The following is a 23,112-nucleotide window of genomic DNA, read 5'->3' as shown; positions in this document are numbered from 1 at the left end:
AACTTCAGTGACTGCACCTCACTTTGGATTAGCAAGTCATTTGGAAGCCAAGGTTCCTAATAAAAGCACATTTCCCTGAAAATATTTACCACTGTTGTCTTATTTTACACTCCATTGCCACCAGCCAGGACCCGCTTCCTTCGGGAGGAGACAGAAATACACTGGATGTGAACGATTTTCAACGAAACCACCTGGCACTGGCATCTCCCATGTAAACCACCTCAAGGGTGTGGACAGATGTGTGGCCCTGGAGATGGAACCCAGGGCTGCTCTGTTCATGTTTGAACTTGAACCTGTGGGAAGAACCAGCCAGATGACATCCAGGAATGTCTCCTGTACACATTAGCAGAGGAAGAGGACAGTATCCAACTGGCATCTAAACAGGGGCCATGTCACACTTTTGAAATTTCCATGAAGACACAAACAGGGCTGGATGTCAGAACCCTAAGGTCTGTGGCCTGGGAAAATGACCATGAGTTGGTGGCATGGGGCGTGTGGGGACTCATCTCACAAATATCTAAAAGGGTTGGCAAGCTCAGTATTAACAAATGTCTAATTAAGTATCTACACAATGTAACGCTTTGCTCTCCTTGTTAATTGCTGAATCTGCACTCATGAATATCACATGAGTATTTTATTACTTTTGGAAACAATGTGCTGGAGAGCATCTTACAAGGCACGAATTTGCAAATGTGTACCACAAGACCAAGGGAAAGCAAGGTGAGCCACCACCAGAGGCACACTTACTCTCAGGAGCATCTGGTTGTGTGTTCCTAGCACAAGGCATGAGGCAGCATAATGTGTTTGCTGTGAGCTGGGAATTCCCAGAAGAATGCTTAAGGGAAGGTGCCACGCTTGGGTTCCTCAGGAGAGCCTGGAAGCCAGTGTTGCATATTAGGACTTGCTGACCTTGAAAGTGTCATAGCTATAAACCTTTGCTGTCAGAGTGAGCCCAGGACAGCCTGGTGCCGCAAGTGTGGCTAAGTGTCAATAACAGTTTACTTACAAGAACAGACAATGGGCCAGATTCTCCCATGGTGGTCATTTTCTTTCTCTTGACTTAGCTGTAGAAAGATCTGACAATTTACCAACCCTAGTGTGGTAGTTTGAATGTAATTGGCTCCCATAATCCCATAACCCCATAATCTCATAGGGAGTAGCACTATTAGGAGGTGTGGCTTTGTTGGAGGAAGTGTGTCACTGTGGGGGGCGGGCTTTGAGGTTTCTTATGCGCAGGGTACCACCCAGTGTGTCAGTTGATTTCCTGTTGCCTGCAAGATGTAGCAGCCTCAGCTCCAGCACCACCTCTGCCTGCACACCGCCATACACCCTGCCATGGACTGAACCTCTGAAACTGTAAGTGAGCCCCCTCAATTAAATGTTTTCTTATAAGAGTTGCCATGGTCATAATGTCTTTTCACAGTACTAAAAACCCAAACTAAAACACCTAGCCAACAGCTCAGACTCAAAAAATTTTTTTCTTTAAAACAAAATGGTTTTGTGTGTGCATGCATGATTTACATGCATGGGTACACATGCCATGGTGCACATGTTTAGATCAGAAGACAACTTTGATGAGTCAATGCTTACTACCTGCTCAGACTTTAAAAAGGGCACATGCCCTTGTGAATACATTTTAAAATAATGTTCCTACCCTACCCCACCCTGTCCCACCCCACCCCACTTCTACCACACAATTTACATGAACACTAAGTGCACAACACAATCCTGTAAAAGGTGATGGTCTTGTTTAAACAGAAATCTAATCCGAACACATTCCTTCAAAGTTTTCTAAATTTCTTTACTGTACTGATACGAGGAAGTTAAATCGTGGTATGCCTCAGATTTTCAAAGCACGTTCTGTTTATATGATTTTAAGCTTAATTATTTTTCTCAAAATGGTATAGCTAGCTTAGTAATCAAAGCATGGAAAGGGACTGTTATCTTTTTAGAAATCACCGAAAGCTCTTATTACATATACTCTAGGAAACACTTTCCCATTTATTAGCTTTCTCCACTTAAAATGAAGCAGACTGACAATTACAGAAATGTAAATAATCTTTTATAAGCCCATTTTCATTTTCTCTTGGAATTACCTACTGCTCGCCAAACAGCCAGGTGATCCATGGGTTGTATTTTTACTCACCATCAGAGCTGGGTCACCAACAGAAGCAAAGAATACATGATTCGATTTAAGTCTTTCCAGAAAATGTGACAAACCATATTTACAAAGCTCACAGCCCACCATTCTGCTTTGCTTCAAGACACTGAGTATGGATTCATAGCTGATCCTCATCTAGGACCGTGTCTTAGTTCTCCCCTGTCACTGTGAGGAGACACTCTGACAAGAGCAGCTTGAAGGAGAAGGGTTTATTCTGCTCCCAGTTCAAGGGTACAGCCCAGCATGGCCGGAAGTCAAGGTGACAGGCGTCTGAAGCCGCGGTCACATGACATGCACAATCGGGAAGCAGAGAGTGATGAACGCTGATGCTCAGCTCCATATCTCCACTTCTACAGTCCAGGATCCCAGCTAAGGAATGATGCCACCCACAGTGGACATCTCTTACCAAATCCCCCACTGCCATGCCAGAGGTACATCTCCCAGATGTTTCCCGAGTGATTGTCAAGTTTGCAACACTAACCACTATGGACTAGAAAGTCCTTAAGAACAAAGGACAAAAGGAGGGGGTCAATGTGGGGTGACCATTCCCCCAAATCATGCCCACCCATGCTTTTATGAAGGAACTCTTGATGCAGAACACATTGCTTCAGATGGAGTAGATTTTGAACTCAAGTAATCCAGCAACTCAGGAGAGAGGTCTTGCTCCAAGAAGGTCAGCGAGCTGAGGGTCTCAGCTCCTTCACACTCTCCCTCCTCTCTGTAGACATGAGGCAGGTAGCCAGTGTCACCCTCCAGCATATCAACAGTGTGGAGCTTCTGTGGAGAAAGCCGGGGAAGGAGGCATTCACTGTCATGGGCTCCCAGACAGTGTGAGTGTCCTCTAGGCTGAATTTGAGGAAAGTCTCTAGACTGTGGGGGAAAGGCCTCAGTCCTACAGCCTCCGCTGTGGTGGCCAAGCTGAAGTGGGAGATACTGCCTTCTTTATTACTGTTGCAGCTATGATGGTGACCATCCCAGGTACTGGCTCTCCCAAGGACTTATCACTCATTCTTGCTCCCTTGTGCACTCATCCTTGGCACAGTCCTCAGCCTCCCATATCCTGGACACTTCCTACTTATAACTCACCTGTATCTTCACTTGGGCCAATGTCCTCTCTTTTTTTGTGCTTATCATGTTTCTTGTTTGGGGACCCTTCCTAACTCACAAATATCCTTCACTTATGCCTACCCTTCACTATCTCCTAGAAAGGGTGATCTCCACTCACTGTGCCCTTAAACATCATCCTGTCTACTCCCACCACATCCTGATTTCCCACACACATGCACAAGCCACAGTGTCACCCACTCCCTAACAATGGTAAAGGGTGATTACCTTTCAGTCTAGGACACTCCATATCATCACACTCAGAGCCAAAATCTCTACCTCACCTTCGCTGGGCTGCTCCACAGGGCCAGACACACAGCTTCACACTAAACATCCCTGAGAGTGCCTCCTCTTGCCCTCCAACTACCTTCTCCATTGGAGTTCCTCAAGGTCACATCACAGAGGCTGACACATGACAATGGGGATGAACCCAGCCCAATAGCTGTTGAAATGAAGTTTTGTTGCAATGCAACCAAACCTCCAAGTCAATACAGTGGCAGAGAGAAGATGTTGGACTTGCCCCACAAGTCCTAAAGTATTTCCTGGCTGGATCTTTACAGGAAGTTGGTCAATAGACAGACCATATCAGATGGTCTTAGAAGCTACCTGGACACATCTACCTCTTAGGTAGCTACTTTCTTGAACTCCATAATTTCATCAACACTGTTGATTAGCTCACAATACAACTACAAGTTAACTAAAATGTACAATGAGTAATAGCAGTAATAGCAAGTGGGTGAGGCATTGTTGGGAAGGCTGTGTAAAGCCCTAAGCATGTGAAGCTCTTGCTTGGCTCAAACCATGACATCCCCCACAGTGTAACTGTGTACAGAATCCTTGCATTGTTCACTGTCCCCACCCATCACTCTTCCACACACATGGTTCTGTCCCCTCTTCTCCAATGCCTTGGCCACTGCCTAGGTCCCCTTTCTTCCTCCAGTCACTACAACAGAGAATTCTAGGAGTCAATTAAATCAACTCGTGTTCACACTGAGCACCTGAAGGACCTCATTTTCTGTTTCCCAGATGTACATGGTGGCTGAGCATAACCCATGGATGACAGGCATCAGGAACAGTCACCTGGCCACAGAACCTCCCATGACCCTCCCTTCTGGTCACATGTCTTGGTTTCCTGCTGGTGGTAGGATCACATATGGATCAGAGCTGCTGGGCTCTTCCTTGGAAATTTCCTTTTGATACAACCCAACTGTGATGCGAGCAAGAAGCATGGATCTTTGTGTTGTCACTCTGATGGGAGTCAAGCTACTCTGATTCTTTCTCCCACTCTCCATATATCCCAGCCTCTCTCCAACCCCCATACTCTTGTCCATGCTCTGAATAGGACCAGACATATTTTCTAGGCCTCTGGACTAATTGGATTCCGCCCGCCAACCCCCGCCCCCTCCTCAATAGCAGTTCTTTGACTCTAAGTCCCAAGTAAGGCAGCTCTCCCACCTGACCAGACCTATCTTCCTTCCCCATCTTTAAGACTCTCTGCACAGGCCCACCCTTCCTGCCTAGGGTTTCACCTTCACTGAACCACTGGCTCCCTCTCCTCCTGGCCTCTGCTGCTTCTTCTCCATAAATGAACGTCCCTGCTGCCAACTTCCTGTCTGGAAGCTCCAGGTCAGTGTTTGGGGCCCAGACCTCCCTCTGGCAGCATTGCCTGGCTTTTTTTCCCCAAGTCATTTAATAAAGGCTTAATGGGTAGGTGGGCAGGTGGACAGGTAGATAGAGCTATGGACGATGGATGGATAGTAGAGAGATCGAAGGATGGTAGAGAGATGAAGGGAGGGAGAGAAGATGAAGGGACAGACAGATGGAGAGATGTGTATATGCTTGTATTATATATTATATATGAATGGAGGGATGGATGGAGAAATGGATTGAGAGAGGGATGGAGGGATGGATGGATGGATGGATGGATGGATGGATGGGTGGAGGAAGGGAGGGATGGATAGATGGATGGATAAATGGAGAGATGGATGGATGAATGGAGAGATGGATGGATGGATGGATGGAGGGAGGGAGGGATGGATAGATGGATGGATAAATGGAGAGATGGATGGATGAATGGAGAGATGGATGGATGGATGGATGGAGGGAGGGAGGGATGGATGGATGGATGGATGGATGAATGGAGAGATGGATGGATGGATGGAAGGAGGGTGGGATGGATAAATGGGTGGGTGGAGGGAGGGAGAAACGGATGGGTGGATGGATGAAGGGAGGGACAGATGGATGGGTGGGTGGAGGGATAGATGTATGGATTAATGGATAGATGGATGGGTGGATGGGTGGAGGGAGGGATGAATGAATGGATGGAAAGCTAAGAGAAAGGGATAGCAAAGAGATGGAGGAATGGAAGGGTGCAAGAAGAGTTTCAACCTATTTACTGGTGTCTAGGATGGTACTATCTGAAATGGGCCACTTCAGTCAGTTACGGTGGGAATGGATCTAGTGGGACTTCCTAACCTGCCATTATCTAAAGGGACTCCTGACACCTTGTGTGGAGGATGAAAGCAGTTGGAACACGAGGCCCAGAGCACAACATGGGAGGTGTGAGGTGGGGCCTGGAAAGGGGAACTCATGCATGTGTTCTCCTAACAGCAATCATCACTCTCAGCTGGCAGCCACCTGCTCTCTCGTTCCCTGTCTCACGGGAGCCCTGGTTCCTTCATAGAGCAGAAACCCAGCCTCCACTGTGTACAGAATCTGGTGCCCACAGACAGGAGTGGATCCCACACACCAACTGGGCCTGTTATCTGGGGGCTATGACCACCACCCTGTTGCCATCCACTCCATGCCCATGTGGTAGAGAAAAAAGGAAGCTCTCGTAGCTGAGAGGCAAATGTCCAAACCTGGCCCAGATGTTAGGAGTCCAGTCACGTCCTTTGGGCAAAGCTAAATAGATAATTTATGACAAACCCGGTATGGGCAGAGCAAAACTGAATCAGCAGCGGGGGCTGCGCCTCAAGAATTCAACTTCAAACCCCCAAGGCTGGCGGCCAAGCAGCAGGGTTCTGCACCCTGATTCAGCAATTCCAGAGTCCCCTAAGATCAATAATTCATCACAAACCACCAACTAAGTCTGAAGGCCCGTGAGGGAAAGAGCTGCTCTTCTCATCTGGGTTTTTGATTTTTTTTCTTTTCTTCTCACACCATGGAACTCAGGGCTTGAGTTGTACTGCACAAAGAGGCTTGTCTGGCTGGCACAAAGAGGAGGGAGCTTCTCTACTAGAACGCAGCCTTCTCCTGCTAGATACATGGGGACCTGTGGCCCTGTCCATGCTACCTACTTGGCTCCAGCTAGGTGTGTGCACACATGAAAATGGGCATCAGCTGTCATGGTCACCAGGAGATGTATGTGGTAGGTACACAGCCTCATTTGTGTACAGCAGCTCTGGTAATGTGGTAGAACTGGCCAACCATCCTTCATGATTAGAAGACACAGGCTTTACTGATATTCCTCCATCACCAGGTGGGCTGGTTTGGACCCTGTAGCTTATATTCTAGCCCCAGATCGATTCCTCATGTCTCTGCCACAAGGAGGAGGCAGTGATCTATGCCCAGACATGGCTCTGCCTTCATAGGTCAATAATGTGAGGGAGGTATGGCCTGTGCCAAGCCTCAGCTCTACCATGTGGATGAGTCAGTGGCCTGTGTCCAGCCCCAGCTCTGCCTTCATAGCTCTGACACATGGAGTCACTTCCCTGGGTCTTGGTTTTCAGGCCTACCTTTCTCCTGGAGCTTTTGTGAAAGATCATTCATTCTTCACTGATTATTCTCCTTAGACTTGAAGTGTACCAAAGTGAAGTTGAGGGGTGTGGCTAGTGAACTGTGATTGGATCCTGAAGACTCTGCCTTCACCAGTGGGAAGTGAGGTAATGACGGAAGGCGGGATCTGGTTGGAGGAAGTGGGTCCCTGGTGGGGGTGTGCCATTGCAGGCTCTCTCGTGCCCTGGCCTCTCCCTGTGATTCTGCACTGCTTCATGGCAGCCTGGATTGGGCTGTGCCATGTGTCCCCACTGCCATGATGTTCAAACCACAGGCTCACAACAATGGGGATGGCCAACACGGCCAAAGCCTCTGAAAAGGAGACAAAATAAGCCCCTCCCCCTCGGGTTTGTGTTTTCTGTCAGGTGTTTTGCCAGAGATGGAAATCTGGCCCTCTGTGAGGATGTAAGGTTCCATAAGAGAAGTTCTAGTCTGGAAAGAGAGTGGGAGGGAGGGACAAAGGGGGGAAGAGAGAGAGAGAAGAAGAAGAAGAAGAAGAAGAAGAAGAAGAAGAAGAAGAAGAAGAAGAAGAAGAAGAAGAAGAGAGAGAGAAATAATGGCTCCTCAAGGATATTCCTCTCAGTGATCAGGACCTGAAAAGGGTCTTGCAGCCTAGATTTGGACACAAAGTGTCCCCATTAAGGCAGGTGGATCTGCCTTGTGATATATTCCAGCAGCCACCAGGCATCAGCCGCACTGCAGAACTCACAGGCAGGAGTCTATGCAGCTACAGAGATGTAGTATCTATCTGGGAATAGTGGTGAACCACAGAGGAGCCAAGGCTGGGAGACCCTGGCAGAGGCTCTACATCTAGACACAGTCCAGGCTCACTTCCTCAGGTCATAGTGCCCTGCCTCTTGTCCACTCTGGAACCAGAGATGGGGATGCCAGGGGCATCATGAGGGTTCACAAAACAAGATCCTATAAACTAAGCTTGGAGGCTCTTAGGAGGCACCCCAGGCCCACAGCACCATGGGGGTTCACAAGGCAGGGTCCCAGAACCTCAGCTTAGAGGCTCTGATGATGTTTGCAAAAAACTCCTGTGGTTTAAGCCACCAGATTATAACACTGTGTTAAGGCGCCTTTGTTGACCCTTACAGTGGTTTAGGATAGAGAATCCCCAGTTGACCTTGGAGCAAGGTAGGAAAGAAGAGAGGATGACAGCCAGTGTGAGGGCACAAAGAGCACCTACCTCACTCCATGTCTCCATCACCCTTCCTTCCAGCAGTTTCTGGGGGCATCTGGGCACCAAGCGATCCAGACAGACCTGCAAAATGAATCGGAAGCCTCTAGCCTGAGGAGCGCTTGCCACATAGCTCCCTGAGACAGTATGCCCCGTCCTCAGCACAGGTTCAACACTGAGGTAGAATCAGGCCAAAGACAAGGGGTTCACACTACCCTCTGTGTGCTGGGAGAAGGGAGGTCCTGCAAGTGGCATGGCTGGATCTTCCACACCTGGGTAGAAACATGCTCGCAGGGAAAGCGGCTGGAGTCCATCCATTAGCAGCATTAAGGTCTCTTCCACAAACCTCATTTCTTGGGGACCTTTGTGTGCTCCCCCAATCCCTGCTTCTATTTTCCCCCTTAGCTTTGCTCATGGCCAGTCCAGGTCATTCTCTGAGGTGGGCACATGGGTGTTCACTGTGGTAATGCATCTCTTTGACCTGTAAGGACTGTCCAAAGAGGAAGTGTACAGTGGGAGGGAACAGATTGAACATGCACCTGGTGGTTCTCCAGCTCAACCACATGCCAGGCCCTGTATGAAGGCCAGCCAGGTGCCAGGGGCTTGGCTGTCAAGCAACTTTACTCTCAGTTCATATCATGCATGTGCTAGGCTAGTACCCGAGACAAACATGAAGAGTCATGGATGACAGAAGGGATATGAGGATCCTTCGCCTAGCTGGAGCCAGGAAGACCTCTGAGGACACAGAGAAACGTGAGCGGGGAATGGACTACAGGGCAGGTATTTCTAGGTGGGAGAGCAGTAAAGGCCCCAAGTCAGGAGGGAGGTTGATGGGTCCTCAAGTACGTGGGAAAAGATCCCTGTAAGTGACACTGGCAAGGTGAAGAACAAGGGCAGAGGCCAGGAGATGGAGGATGTCACAGGGCAATGACAAGCTGCTGGGGACTGTAAATGGAAGTGGCATGCTGACCCAGGCCTGTAAGAGACTTGTGGCATGTCATGGCTAAGCTGCCTTATCTTGAGCTTAGAGATACCCAACCCAAATGACATACATAAAGACGATAATGTCTAGGCCAATTTTACATCTCCTTGATGACACATATATGCATTTGTATGCACACAGAGATGTATACACGAAACCTGGACATACCTGTCTCAGTACATACATACTTACACATGAGCACACATAGGGACTAGTAGTGTGCTCGCCACACCAAGGTAGATTGAACTAAACGTGTTCAACAGCAGAGACAAAGCATGGACTGCTACCCACAGTCCTGGGCACACTGCCTGCCTGCTTCCAGGGTTGGGAGCACTTGTTAGGTATGGCACCATTGCTTACTGCCCCCAGTTTAGCTCCATGTGCTTCTCTGAGGAGACTCCTTCAGACTCAAGCTCTGGGGCTGGAGGGAAGAGGCGCAGAGGTGTAAGCCCTTGCAAAGCGAGCAAGCAGTGAGAGTTCAAATCTCCAGAACCCGTGTGAATCCTGTGTGGGCATGGCAGTCTGTCTATACTTCCTGCCTCAGAGGGCAGAGACAGGGCATGCCCGGAGCAAGCTGACTAGTGAAAATAACCACACCAGTGAGCTCTGGGTTGACTGAAAGACCCAGCCTTAAAAGAGTAAGGCAGAAGAGGGATGATTCTGGACATCAAGAGATGTCCACAGGCGGGGTTGGGGATTTAGCTCAGTGGTAGAGTGCTTGCCTAGCAAGCGCAAGGCCCTGGGTTTGGTCCTCAGCTCCAGGGGGGTAAAGAGAGAGAGAGAGAGAGAGAGAGAGAGAGAGAGAGAGAGAGAGAGAGGTCCACAGGCATGTGCACACCAGAGCACATGCATGCATACACACACACACACACACACACACACACACACACACACACACACACACACACGTCTTTTCTAATCCTGGTCAGAACACATTCTTCCTAAAGAAGACTCATATTTGTTTTGCCTTGAGTCACTTAACACCACACTACAGGAGACTCCTCGGCAGCCAGGACAGCACCGTCCCCTGACTCGGCACCTCTCTGGTCTTAGCCACTGGCCTTGGGCCATGTCCCTAGGTCTTGTGACTGCTCAACAGTACTTCAGCAAAAGAAATTTAATCTCCTTTTAGGTGTTTACAGATTATTTCAGCTGTGTTTTCTAATGTTACCTTTGCAATATAACAGAAGGTGGTCCTCATCGTTTTGAACCCCTTCTGGGATGCCATACCCATTGACTTTTATGAAACTTAAATTAAGCTTTCTGTCCCATGTCTAATGAATCAAAGAGAATTTTCCCAGGATGACCAAGGCTGATTAAATACTCGTGATATTTGGGATGATTCCAGGAACATATCAAACATTTCTTGATGCTTCAAAAGGCAATTTCCAATGAGAGAGGAATTAGGTATCAGGAAGTGGACTTCTGCAACTTTGCTGCAGCACTCACATTTCTGTGGTGTCTGGTTTCATCGGAATCATTATTTGAATCCATCACTCTGGTTAATAAGTGTGAGTTATGTTAATATCCAATCACAAAAGGCTTTAAAGCAGCCACTCATCTGTCTGATTTAGAATGGACGCTTGGCAGGACTTTAGTGGAAAAGAAGATGATCTCTCCCACCCACCCATCTCCAGCAGCTCAGCATCTCAAGACACCTGTCAGGGTAAAGGCAGACACGGATGCACATCTGCTGGGATCAGGCATGCAGCAGCTCAGCAGCCAAATGAGTTCTCAAGGACGGATGCCCATGTGCCTGCCTGGCCTTAGAAACCTGTGTTTTAACTACTTGTTTTGTGTATGTGAATGGAGACTACTGTACACATATGTCTCTGGTTCCTACTTGTCTGTGCATGTATGTGTGGAGGCTTGAACTTAATGTCAATTGTTTGGGGCCATTATACATTTTAAATTATTAATTTATTATCATTTATTATCAAAATTCATTATTTGTGTGCACATGCCTTTGTGTGATTGCTGTCCTGTCTATTCCACAGAGTGTGTGTGGAGGTCAGAGGACAGCTTGCAGGAGCTGCTTCTCTCCTGCCGTTTACCATGGGGTCCTAGAATGTAACTGTAGTCATTAGGTTTGGGTGGCAATCACTTTTACCTGCTGAGCCATGTCACTGACCCCCAGTCTTTATTTTTTGATACACGGTCCCTCAGTAAACCTCAAACTGATCAGTTTAGCTAGGATGCCTGGCCAGTGAACTTCCGGATGTACCTGTCATCACCACCCCCTGCCCCACCACACACACACACACACACACACACACATACACACACACACACACACACACACACACACACACACACACACACACACACACACACACACTTCATGCTTGCCTGGGCACCTTACAGACTGAGTCATCGCCCTCACGCTGCTTCAACCACTTCTGGTCCACGCTCCATGTTCTAACCTAGGTATGCAGGGTGTTGACTGTATTTTGAACCCACTCTTCTCTCCTAAACCACCTCTTTTAGTGGTTTTGAACAAGGTAATGCTCATGGCACCATGCACAGCTGTACTTACCGGTGTGGAAGATCGGTTTCTCATGCCTCTTGGCTCAAAGAACATGTTATGACCCTTAAATTTAAGAAGAATGAAATTTTGTTGATTTCATATAAATCAGTAACAGTTGTAAACGCAAAGTTAGGAGTCCTTGAGATGACTCTTCTTTTCATTGCTGAAGAGGGGGAGTCCTAAAGACATCAGTGCAGATATTCACTGTAGAGAGTCCACACAGGGACACTCACTGCAGAGAGTCCACACAGGGACACTCACAGCAGAGAGTCCACACAGGGATACTCACAGCAGAGTCCACACAGGGACATTCACTGCAGAGTCCACACAGGGACACTCACAGAAGAATCCACACAGGGACACTCACAGCAGAGTCCACACAGGGACACTCACAGCAGAGAGTCCACACAGGGACACTCACAGCAGAGAGTCCACACAGGGACACTCACTGCAGAGTCCACACAGGGACACTCACAGAAGAGTCCACACAGGGACACTCACAGAAGAGTCCACACAGGGACACTCACAGAAGAGTCCACACAGGGACACTCACAGAAGAGTCTACACAGGGACACTCACTGCTGGGTAGCAATGGGGCACTCACTGCAGAGTCCGCACAGGGACACTCACTGCAGAGTCCACACAGGGGCACTCACTGCAGAGTCTGCACAGGGGCACTCACTGCAGAGTCCACACAGGGACACTCACTGCTGGGTAGCAATGGGGCATGAGGCTGTCAGACTAGGCCTTGTGTTCTCAGATACCCCGTGAGGCACAGTGGGTCACGGCCAGGACCTCAGCATGTGCACGGACTCCTAATCAACCCCTACAATGCAGGGCTGGCCGTGCAGTGTGAAGGGCTTGGTGCACAAAGAAACGGCGAAGGCCCTTTTGTTAAAAACTGAGGACTGACAAGGTGGTGGCGGAAGCAGCTCACCAAACTCTCCACGGCCTCCACGTGTGGGTCACGCACAGGCCCTGAGCTGGGCTACCGAACAGGTTCTGTGTCCATAAAGCCAGCCTAGCAGGACTCCAGGAGCATGCCTTCAATGCCCAGACCCTCGCTGGTGGATTCACACCATCTATTCTGTACAAAGAACAGCATCCTTTTGCTCAGCCTAGGCAACAGTAAGGTCCTGCACATCGTGAGTTCCATCTTAGAAGGTTTCCTCATGTAAAGAGGCCTTGGGTCTTCACACCTTGAATACCTCTCCCTCATATGCCAAGGAACTAAACTTTTATTAAAATAGTAACTTATTAAACTGGTGAGGTCCAAATGAGAGGGGTCCCAGAATCATGTTGAGAGAGCACAAGTAACTCCTTGGCTCTGCCATGTGCTGTAGTCATATGAGGTGTTCTCTGGGGGACCTGGGAGAGTCCACAGGTACCCTCACTTTACAGCTTCTTTGACTTTCAAAGTATTCCATAAAAAGCACTTTGCCAAGCAAGGCTGTAATTCTAGAGTTGGCATGTGGGGTAAATACAGACATTGTGTGGAATGGGAACCAGGGTTCTGCTAGCAGGCAGTGTGGGCTCACTCACATGCTTTTAATCTTAGGGACTGAGCTCTGGTGCCCTCAGAAGAACACAAGAAAATGCTTCTGTTTGTGGAAGATCTGAAATGTGTCATGTTTGATAAGGACTATCAAACAACTTGTATGTGTATGAGAGAGAGAGAGAATATCACGGCTAAGTGGGACCCTTGTGCCTCTGCATTCCCAGCATATGGTGTTACAAGTGGCCAACATGTTTGTCTGTTTTATGCAGATTCTGGAGCTTGACCTCAGTGCTGTGGGATGTTCTGTATGGCAAATGTGTTGCTGATTAGTCAATAAATAAAACACTGATTGGCCATTGGCTAGGCAGGAAGTGTAGGCGGGACAAGGAGGAGAATAAAGCTGGGAAGTGGAAGGCTGAGTCAGAGAGACACTGCCAGCCGCCATGATGAGAAACAGCATGTGAAGATGCTGGTAAGCCATGAGCTACGTGGCAAGGTATAGATTAATGGAAATGGATTAATTTAAGCTATAAGAACAGTTAGCAAGAAGCCTGCCACGGCCATACAGTTTATAACCAATATAAGTCTCTGTGTTTACTTGGTCGGGTCTGAGCATCTGTGGGACTGGCAGGTGAGGGACTGGCAGGCGAGAGAGATTTGTCCTGACTGTGGGCCAGGCAGGAAAACTTTAGCTACACCTCAGGTCCTCAGCTTGTACAGTTTACCAGTTGAAATACCCCCAATCCTTCAAACAACAGCCACCAACACAGTTAGGTAGAAAAATGTTGGAATACACTGCTTTCAGAAGACACTACACTTCTGGAATTTCATTCTGTACATGTTTGGTATAAAAGAATTATCAGTCTTCCCCAAGGGCCCTCTCTTTCTCAGAGGAACTATCTGCCCATCACTGGGGAGGTGACTGCAGCCAAGAGCAACTTTCGGTAACACTGGAGTCCCCAGAGCACAGGACACTTGGTCTGTCCATGGCAGGATCTCACCAAGGTCCTGGGAAAATGCTGATTTTCTCCAAGATAACCATTTCTTCCCAACAGGGAGCCAACTAACCCTGTGACCCTGCAAAGCTCTCCTTGCTCAGACCCTCAGAGGCAAGGACAGCAGGACGGGATGGGAAGTGAAGAGAGAAGACCAGAAGCACAGGGTGCCTGATGGGGTGAGATGAGGGGTCCAGAGCTCCTATGGCTGACACAGGTCCCTAAAATGTGAGTGAGCACACAGGGTAGGTCTAGGAGGGATGGTGACAAATGGATAGTTTAGATTTAAGAGATCTGATAGCAAGTGATGTTTGCATAAGATCTCTGTGGTGGTTTGAATGAAAATGGCCTCCATGGGCTCATAGGGAGTGGCACTATTAGGAGGTGTGGCCTTGTTAGAGGAAGTGTGTCACTAGGGGTGGGCTTTGAGGTTTCAGATTCTCAAGCCAGGCCCAGTGTCTCTCTCTACCTGCAGCCTAAGGATGATGCAGAACTCTCAGCTACTTTTCCAGCACCCTGGCTGTGTGTCACCACGACCCGTAATGGGCTAAACCTCTGAACCTGTAAGCCAGACCCAATTAAATGTTTTCCTTATAAGTTGCCATGGTCATGGTGTCTCTTCACAGTAATAAAAACCTAACTAAGATAATCTCTGTATTTTAATTTAGACTTTCCCATTGATACTAAAGCAAAATTTCAAAGGGTGGGCTGGAGAAATACCTCAGTCAACAAAAAACCTTCTGCACAAGCATGAAGACCCGAGTTCAATCCTCAGCACTCACATGAATTAAAAAGCTGGAAGTAGTGGTATCTGTCTGACTTCCAACCTTGGGGCAGTGGAAAGCAGAGGACCCCTGAGGCTTGCCATCCAGCCGGTTTAGTCTAATTGAGGCTCTGCTCCCAGTGAGAGACCCTGACCCAAAAAACAAACTAACAAACAAACAAACATAGGAGATGGATCCTAAGGAAGGACACCAGAGGTTGACTTCTGGCCTCCAACCACAGTGTACACATGTGCACCCTCAAGCACCTAAGCACATATCACACACATACACACACACACACACACACACACACACACACACACACACACACACACACACACTCCATAAAGGAAATGCAGCTGTCAGTGGATCCTGACACTAGCTTGAAGATATCTCATTTGCCACAGAGTTCAAAGCATTGCACTAGCAACTGTCCCAAGTGGCTCCTTAGCTCTGAGAAAGTGTGGACAGAGGCTGATCATCTAACTGTCATCATGAATGTCCTTAGTGTATGCAGGACCCAGGGAAGGAAGCTCAGAGACACCAAAAACTTGAGGCCAAAAGGCCTCAGTTTTCTCCCCTGTAAAGTAGGAACCAGCACTGTGGTGGTTTAAATGAAAATGTACTCCATAGATTTCAGCTAGTGCTGCTGTTTGGGGAGGTTACGGCACCTTTAGGAAGGAGCTTTTCAGGGTTACTAGGGGTGGGCTTTGAGAGTTTATACCTTCACCCCACTTCTAAATGCCTCTCTGCTTCCTGTGTGTGATTAAGATGTGATCTCCTATCTCTTACCCCTCCTATGTCTCCCCATTATGATGGACTCTCCTTCTGGAACCTTAAGCCAAAATGAACTCTTCCTTCTGTAAGTTGCTCTTTTATTATAGAAACACAACTAACACACACATCCCCCAACCTCCCGCTCCCCAGTATAGTTCTAATGTGAACTCAGTGGGACTGGGCACACACAGTACACACCTCAGGGTTGCCCAATAAGGCACACCTAGATAATGCCCTGGCCTCCAGAAACTTCCAGATCAAAGAATGAAAGAGAAGTAATGCCAGCCCACACACCGTGGTTGTAGTTATGGGGACAAGGTGTACCTCCCTGCTTAGCAGGGCTGAATGAACAGGGTAGCAGAGACCCTGGTCCTGTCCTTAAATTCCACAGCCCAGAGTCATTTTCGGCTTTCAAAATAAAGATTGGGCAAGTTTGTAAACAGTTCTAAACTACACTGAACTGAACAGTGAGAAAACCCAAGGAACCTCTCTAGTTCCTTGTCCAGAAGCCTCGTTACCTATGGGCCAGAGAAGCAGCTGGGGTGTTTCTCCTGCAGAACTAAGAGCAGACAGAGTCTGCAGAGGTGTGTTACCTTCACATCAGGCTTAGCACTGGCAGCAGCTGTGCTGAAGGACAGAGCAGGCATCTGATCTTCCCCAGTTGGCTGCATCTGTGAAAACCAGAGAAAGAAATATAACAGAGGTCAGAGGGCAGTCGTAAAGATCAGCAAGCAAAGAACCCTGCAACCTAAAACATACAACAGTGTTGTCTGGGAAGAGCCATTTATTCCATACACCCTGATGATGCATCTGGGGAGAAGATGTTTTACTGTTTGTCATTTTCAATGGCTGGTTGGGAGGGTGAACTTCCTACTGTGCAGAGTTTTATGTCATGTTATATGATGAGACCCCAAATCTCAAAAATCATTCTCTCCTAAGGCACCAGCAATGGGACTTGGGGTCTCATCCTATCCTCATTCAGCAGAAATCATCCCCAAGGGACTCCAGTGCTGATGGGTGCTTCAGTGGGGACTACCAGCCTCCCCACAAACAGGCAGACATCTATATGATCCCAGAGATCATCTCAGCAGCAGAATGTGACAGCGTGGGTGAGTGGCATCTTAAATGGAGCCTTCCCCAAAGAACAGAACGTTCCTGGTGTAGGGACTGTATTGGCTGGCATGGTCAGGTGAGATGGATAGGCAAGTAGGCAAGAGCATGCTGAAACGGTGTTCTGTACCAGTGGGGTCAGCTGCCAGCATTTACTGCATGCCTGTCAGTGCTCAGTCGAGGACATGACTTTGATTAAATTGTCCAATAAACTGCAAGGGAGTGGAAACACTGACAGCACTTTACATATGAAAACCCAGGGCCTGCAAAATAACCTAACTGATGCTCACCAATGTGGAATCATAACTCAGGCTGGTTGGGTCTCAGCTCTCAGAACACTTGTTTCTCAGCTACTGTTTGTGGGAGAGTATGGAATCCATGGTGAGGGAGACACAGCAGGTAGAGGTGGGTCACTGGGGTGGGCTTTTGAGAGTCATAGCATGACTCTGGAGTTGGGCCTGAGCTCCCTTACCATGAGAGAAGGCATTCCTGTATGCTCCTGCCACCACCGACCCACTCACTCCAGACACCAAGCGTTCCTCACCATGATGGATTATATCTCCTGAACCATGAGTCAAAAGGAAGAAAAAAACAAGCAGACAAACAACAGTCTGTCTTAAGTTTTTCCTGCTGAGTGCTTAGTGTCCGCAATGAGAATGTAACACAGGGCATGTCCAATGACCAGAAAGACAGGACTTCCTTTTGACCTTTTTACTGTTTGTTAGATCAGCCATTCCTAGTTCCCATGAAGACAGACAGGAGAGTTCATGACACATCATCTCATTGCCCATGTGACCCAGCACAAAGTAGCTAGAGGGACAAGAGAAAGCTCCATTTCAGCAACAGGAGGCAGGAAAATCCAGCTGTCGCTGGTCCTGACTCCACGAAAGTTGAGTTGTGTTGGGCACGTTCTTAGGTACTGTCTTCCAATCCAGCACCTGGGGAGCTGACTCCACCACTTTAGGACTCAGATGGGAATGTGAGTTCAAATAGTGGCTGGCTCAAATATACAAAGTTAGTCAGATGTAAAGGCAGAAAGAGAGTCTAGTCTTATCCCTACAAAACCAGGGGGATCTCTTCTCTGTGTTGCAGGAGGATGGAACAGTGGTTCTGTTATAGGAAGGCCAACCATGGCAGAGAAGGCAGCTGGGATTTCACCAGGGAGTGAAGCAATGCCACCAAGAAGCCTCAACCTGGCAGAATTGTTTTCTTCTGAGCTCGGTTTCTCAAGCCAGCACTGGGGACACTGGTCCAGATAATTCTGTATTGGGTTATATTTGGCTACAGCCCTGGCCTCAGCCCACTAGAGGCCCATAGCATCTTCTAATTGTGGCCATCCAAAGTACTTCCAGGCATTGCCAAGTGTCCCCCAGAGAAAAAACTGAGCATGACTGAGAACCACTGACAAAACACAAATGCATCTGGCTGTGATATGAAATTTTGGAAGAAATGCTTTCCTGTGTGTCACTCGTTTATGTCACTCATTATGTCACACATAAATGAAGAATAAAGAAATGAGAGCCTGAGAGATGGCTCAGTGGTTAAGAGCACTGGCTGCTCTTTCAGAGGATCCAGGTTCAGTTCCCAGCATCCACATGGTGGCCCCAAACCATCACAACTTGTAACTCCAGTTCCAGGGGATCTGATACTCTTTTCTGGCCTCTGCAGGTAGTGTCCATACCTGGTATACAGACATACATGCAGGCTCTCTCTCTCTCTCTCTCTCTCTCTCTCTCTCTCTCTCTCTCTCTCTCTCTCTCTCACACACACACACACACACACACACACACACACACACACACACGAAATAAGTCAATCTATGAAGCATGTGCTGTACAGATTTGTGCTGTTGACATTGCAGCCATGCAACACACTGCTCCACAGTCCCTACCTGGGCGGAGAGGGCTTTGCTCTCCTCGTTGTACACAATCAGTGTCTGGTGGCCATTGTCACTTGGGATGAAGCCTCCGAGCCTCTTGGGTCCAAATGCAAAGTGGCACCTCAGCAGGAAAAGCAGAGCAGCTATGACAGAACAGAAAGGACTGAGCAAGCTCACCCTGTCAGAGGTCTCGGAGAACCAGGTTCCCTTCAAGTCCACTCAGCTGCCACCTGACAGAGTCAGGTTCCATCTAAATCATCATAGGAGATGAGCAGCTTAACAGCATGCGGGGCTTAGGTAGATGCCAACACTTCTCGCTGAATTCACTGCTTATTAACTGGCCAGGAATAGTCTATTGTTTCTTGGAATAACTAATGCCCTTATTAACCTTAGCCAAGCCCAGGAACCTAGACACCTGTACACCTGTGGACTGCTGTAACCATGGTTACTGCAAACATATGCTCACCCTTGGACGGTGTTCCTCTGCGGATTGTTTATATAATTGCCTGCTGATAGAAGCTGAATTTTGGTTAATTAGTGTGTCTGGCAATCTTTGACCTGAACAAACCCAGAGCTCATCTTCTTCTCACCCACGCAGATCTGTTCCCTTGTCCTTTGGTCAGTGAGAGGGCAGCTCCCAGGAAGCACTGACCTGCCAGTGCCAGGAGTGCCGCACACATAGGGGACAGGGCCCACCACAGGAGCCCCGCGTCTGAGCGATTCTCGCACTTAGATCCGCTGGGACAGGAGCAGATCCTCACGTGGACTGTCTGTTTCTGAGTGAGGCCCTGTCTGTCTCCTATGAATAGTGGCACCAAGTAATCCCCAGGAGGGAGGCTTCTCAGCATTATAAGTTCAGCAGAGCGCCCTGCAAAGGCAGAAAGACAAGAGTAGGCTCAATCGCCCCATGTGTAGCTCCTTGCCTCCCCCCAGGGCCAAGGCTCTGCATGGAAATGGGACAAGATAGAAAATCAGAAAGTAAGGAGCACACAGGAAAGAAGAGAGGCCCTTTGTCCCAGGATCTGGGTAGCCTTTTCTGTCGGACACCATTGATAAAGCCAAATTGCCTACGGAGAGGACCATGCATGTCTTCCTAAAGATACCCCAAGTGAGGATGGCAGATAAGCTGTGCTAACTTAGGGCCCAAATGATCTACAGCCTTGAGTTTTTAGCACCCCTCGTTCCTAAACATAAGCAAGGCCCCTCATAAACCTACTTTACAACTTTATTGACAGAAGAAAAGTCTGTAACCTTTAAACCTTACTGTAAATTATACTATCTGAACAAGCAACTCAGAAAAGCTACAGGATCTGACTACACCCACAGGATCCTGCTCACACCTGCAGGATCCTGCCTGTACCTATAGGATCCTACCAATACCCACAGGATTCCACTTAGACCCATAGAATCCTGCCTATACCTATAGGATCTTGCTGATACCTATAGGACCCTGTCTACACCCACTATAAATGCACTTACCTGGGACTCTGCCTTAAGAAAACCATACCCCACACTTAGGTCTATCTTATACTCACCCAAGAGTCTATTTTTCTCAAAATTTTAATAAACTCCAGTGCCCCTTCACTCTGGCTCATCCTGAAAGTCTTTTCTGTGGTTAAGTCAAGAATCCTGGGTTTGCATAAGTGAAGGTCCCTAAGAGAGAAGGGAACTTCTGTCCCTAACAATGTGGAGCAAGGCCTCTATCCTTGCAGCCACCCCATTACTGCCACTGGCAAAAGGAGACAACTGCAGCCTTAGAGGGGACGACCCAAGACTAGCTTCACTTCTGCAAGTTCACACCCTACCGTGACGTGACCACGCTCAGGTAGACAAGTGAGGTAGAGACATGTCTTCCAGGCACCACATCCCATTGGCACCAGCAAACAGAGAGTGCCAATGAGCTACTACAGACTTTAGTCCTTGGCCCCAGCAATGGGACAAGTGGGACAACAGAGTGGTGCTCTGTCTATGGTGATGGTGATGAAGGAGTCACCAGCCCCTTACCTGAGAGTCTAGCCCCCACCACATGTGGGCTTGGTGATTGGTAGGCTATGTAAGAAATGGAAGGTTGACTGAGAGTGGGGTGGTTACATCAGGTACAACTGCCTCTCTGTTCCTCAGTGATGCCCTGATGAGTAGCTGCCTTTGATTTATCTTTACTCCTATAAAAACACTCATCTTTCCAAGTTGAACTGGGATGGAGTCCTCCTCTCTTTGGTCTGTCTGTCTCTCTATCCAGGGTAAATAGACATTTCTTTACATCTTCCCAGAAAAAGTCATATGGTGACGTGCTGTAGGACTCACAGAGCATCATGAACACTGTTACAGCCATGACTGCTGTTCACTACAAGGACAAGGACCCGGATGAAAACGGGAACAGAAGAGCACAAAGCAGTCAGTCATCTTCTTCTATGATGTCAGGAAAGCCATGAGCAACAGCAGGCATGCAACACTCCACCCAGGCAAGCTCACCCCAGTCCTTGTGCCGAGTCCTTCCTGGGACTCGGGAAGTAAGCCTGGCTGGCCTCCCACACAACACACTCTTTAGGTTCTCCAAGGGTCACTTGAGACTCTGTGCCCCTGTCCCCTCCCTCAATCACTTGTTGCAGTCTGGGTTAGCCCTCAACCCATACAAACCTTCACCCTGCTTTGTCCTCAGCATCCAAGTATCATCTACATCTCTCTGGGCAGAGTCCAAATCAAAAGTAAAGGGGTCAGAGTAGGGGTCCAGGTCTGCATCCTCGGCCTCCAAGAGCAGGGGCTTGTTCCCTGCAGACTCACACATCTCCAAGCGTTGAGAATGGGACTGGAGAGTTGGAGCATTGTCATTGACGTCAGACAGGAAAAGCATCAGGGTCCCTGTGCCAGTCAGCTGAGGGAGGCCTTGGAAAGGAAGGAATCCCAGGTAACAGAAGGTTAAAGTACTCAAGTGAGAGAATGAAAATGAACCTACAAAAAAGGACAGTGTCAACAGCACCTGAGCTAGGAGGGCTTGTGACAATTGCTAGCTCTCTGGAGAGGGAGTCAATTTTCAGTCAGGGTGTGGCCCTGGTTGGTTGACCACTGTCCAGTGGACACACACACACACACACACACACACACACACACACACACACACGAGTATATATAGACAGCATGAACTGTTCCTGATGGGTTTTAAAAAGATAAGAAGAGTCGGGCATGTAGGGGAGGGCCGAGGCATCTGGAGAGGAGTTGACGAAGACGAGTAAAAATGATCAAAATGCTTTATATGGAATTCTCAAAGAACTAATAAAATGGTGACTAAATGAATAAATAAAGGAATAATTTAAGAGAAAATCAATCAAACAAACAAAACCCAGCAGTGTCTTAACGGGGAGAAACAGCCCCCCTTTTATACAGCTTTGAGATGCAGTGCAAACAAGGCCAGGCTGACCTTGCCAATCCTGCTTCTGCTGGTCCCCATGTGGGGAACACACCTGTGATGCCGGTCCCCATGGGGGGAACATACCTGATGCATCCTCTACCCCTGCCTCTCTATTTGAATTGCAAAATCAGTGTGCTAACAGGACACAGGAGGTTGGACTGGAATCTGATTTGCAAAGAAAAAGTTGTAGCCAGTCTCTATGCTACAAATCCTTCTCAGAAGCCAGAAGAGAACCAGTTTCCCCAGGAGCAGGAAAGTGGGGTTCCCCCACCCATCACCCCATCTCAACTCCTAAGACTTGACCTGTGAAGATGGGGGTGCACTTTCTGTGAGACAGAGTACTCTCCATCTCACTTCCCCAGCCTGGGCCTGAATGAGACTTGCCCTTCCACAGTCATTTATTTACAGAGAGGGAGTGTAGGGCCTTCCAGACCTGGTCCATCCATTGAGAGAGCCCTGCATGTGCACACAGGCCTGGGAAACGACCATGCTCAGGTCTGCCAAGAAGGAAGCTACTCACTAAAACATCCGGCCATTTCTCTTTCAATTCCAAGACCGGCCCAGGCCTGTGCTCAGTCTGTTTCTTGCCTATATGAAAAGTCAGACTCATCCAAGAAAAGCACCCAAATCCTCGGCGTCTCCAGCCATTTGTAGATGAAGTAGCATCTAGAAGCACTGCATGTCCTGTCAGCCATGTTATATGTTAAGGCAGTGTTAACAGGAAATGAGTACCTGTAAAAGGGTAGCATGTGGGATCCCCAGGGAAGATGGGGTCAATTCTGGCCTGGTGAGGATCTTGCCTGTCATGGTGGTCTACACAGTTTTATAAGGTGTTGTACTGGGAGAAGCTGGAAAAGTGTGCTGGGATGCTAACACCACATGTGAATCTGCTAGGTGACTGGTCAGGTCTTAGCAGGCTTGGGGGTCACTGAGGGTGGATCTTCCCTCA

At 48.3% G+C, this 23,112-nt stretch overlaps 1 protein-coding gene across 1 annotated transcript in view; it reads right to left on the bottom strand.

The window, feature by feature from the left end:
- Positions 1 to 2,023: 2,023 nt before the first annotated feature.
- Positions 2,024 to 23,112, bottom strand: part of Cdh26 (cadherin 26) — a 53,110-nt gene continuing 32,021 nt past the window's right edge. Inside the window, exons 10-15 of the mRNA XM_052723740.1 lie at positions 21,395 to 21,640; positions 19,410 to 19,625; positions 18,770 to 18,900; positions 11,744 to 11,797; positions 8,235 to 8,309; positions 2,024 to 2,938 (exon numbers count right to left, since the gene is read on the bottom strand). Coding sequence (XP_052579700.1) covers positions 2,735 to 2,938; positions 8,235 to 8,309; positions 11,744 to 11,797; positions 18,770 to 18,900; positions 19,410 to 19,625; positions 21,395 to 21,640 — 926 coding nt within the window. The 3' untranslated portion in view covers positions 2,024 to 2,734. The remainder of the gene's footprint in view (positions 2,939 to 8,234; positions 8,310 to 11,743; positions 11,798 to 18,769; positions 18,901 to 19,409; positions 19,626 to 21,394; positions 21,641 to 23,112) is intronic.

This window comes from Peromyscus californicus, unplaced genomic scaffold, assembly GCF_007827085.1.
Source record: "Peromyscus californicus insignis strain IS unplaced genomic scaffold, ASM782708v3 Scaffold_7__1_contigs__length_154581171, whole genome shotgun sequence".
Lineage (NCBI taxonomy): Eukaryota > Metazoa > Chordata > Mammalia > Rodentia > Cricetidae > Peromyscus > Peromyscus californicus.
The sequence above is the reverse complement of the archived record's forward strand: the minus strand, read 5'-3'. Positions and strand labels throughout refer to the sequence as shown.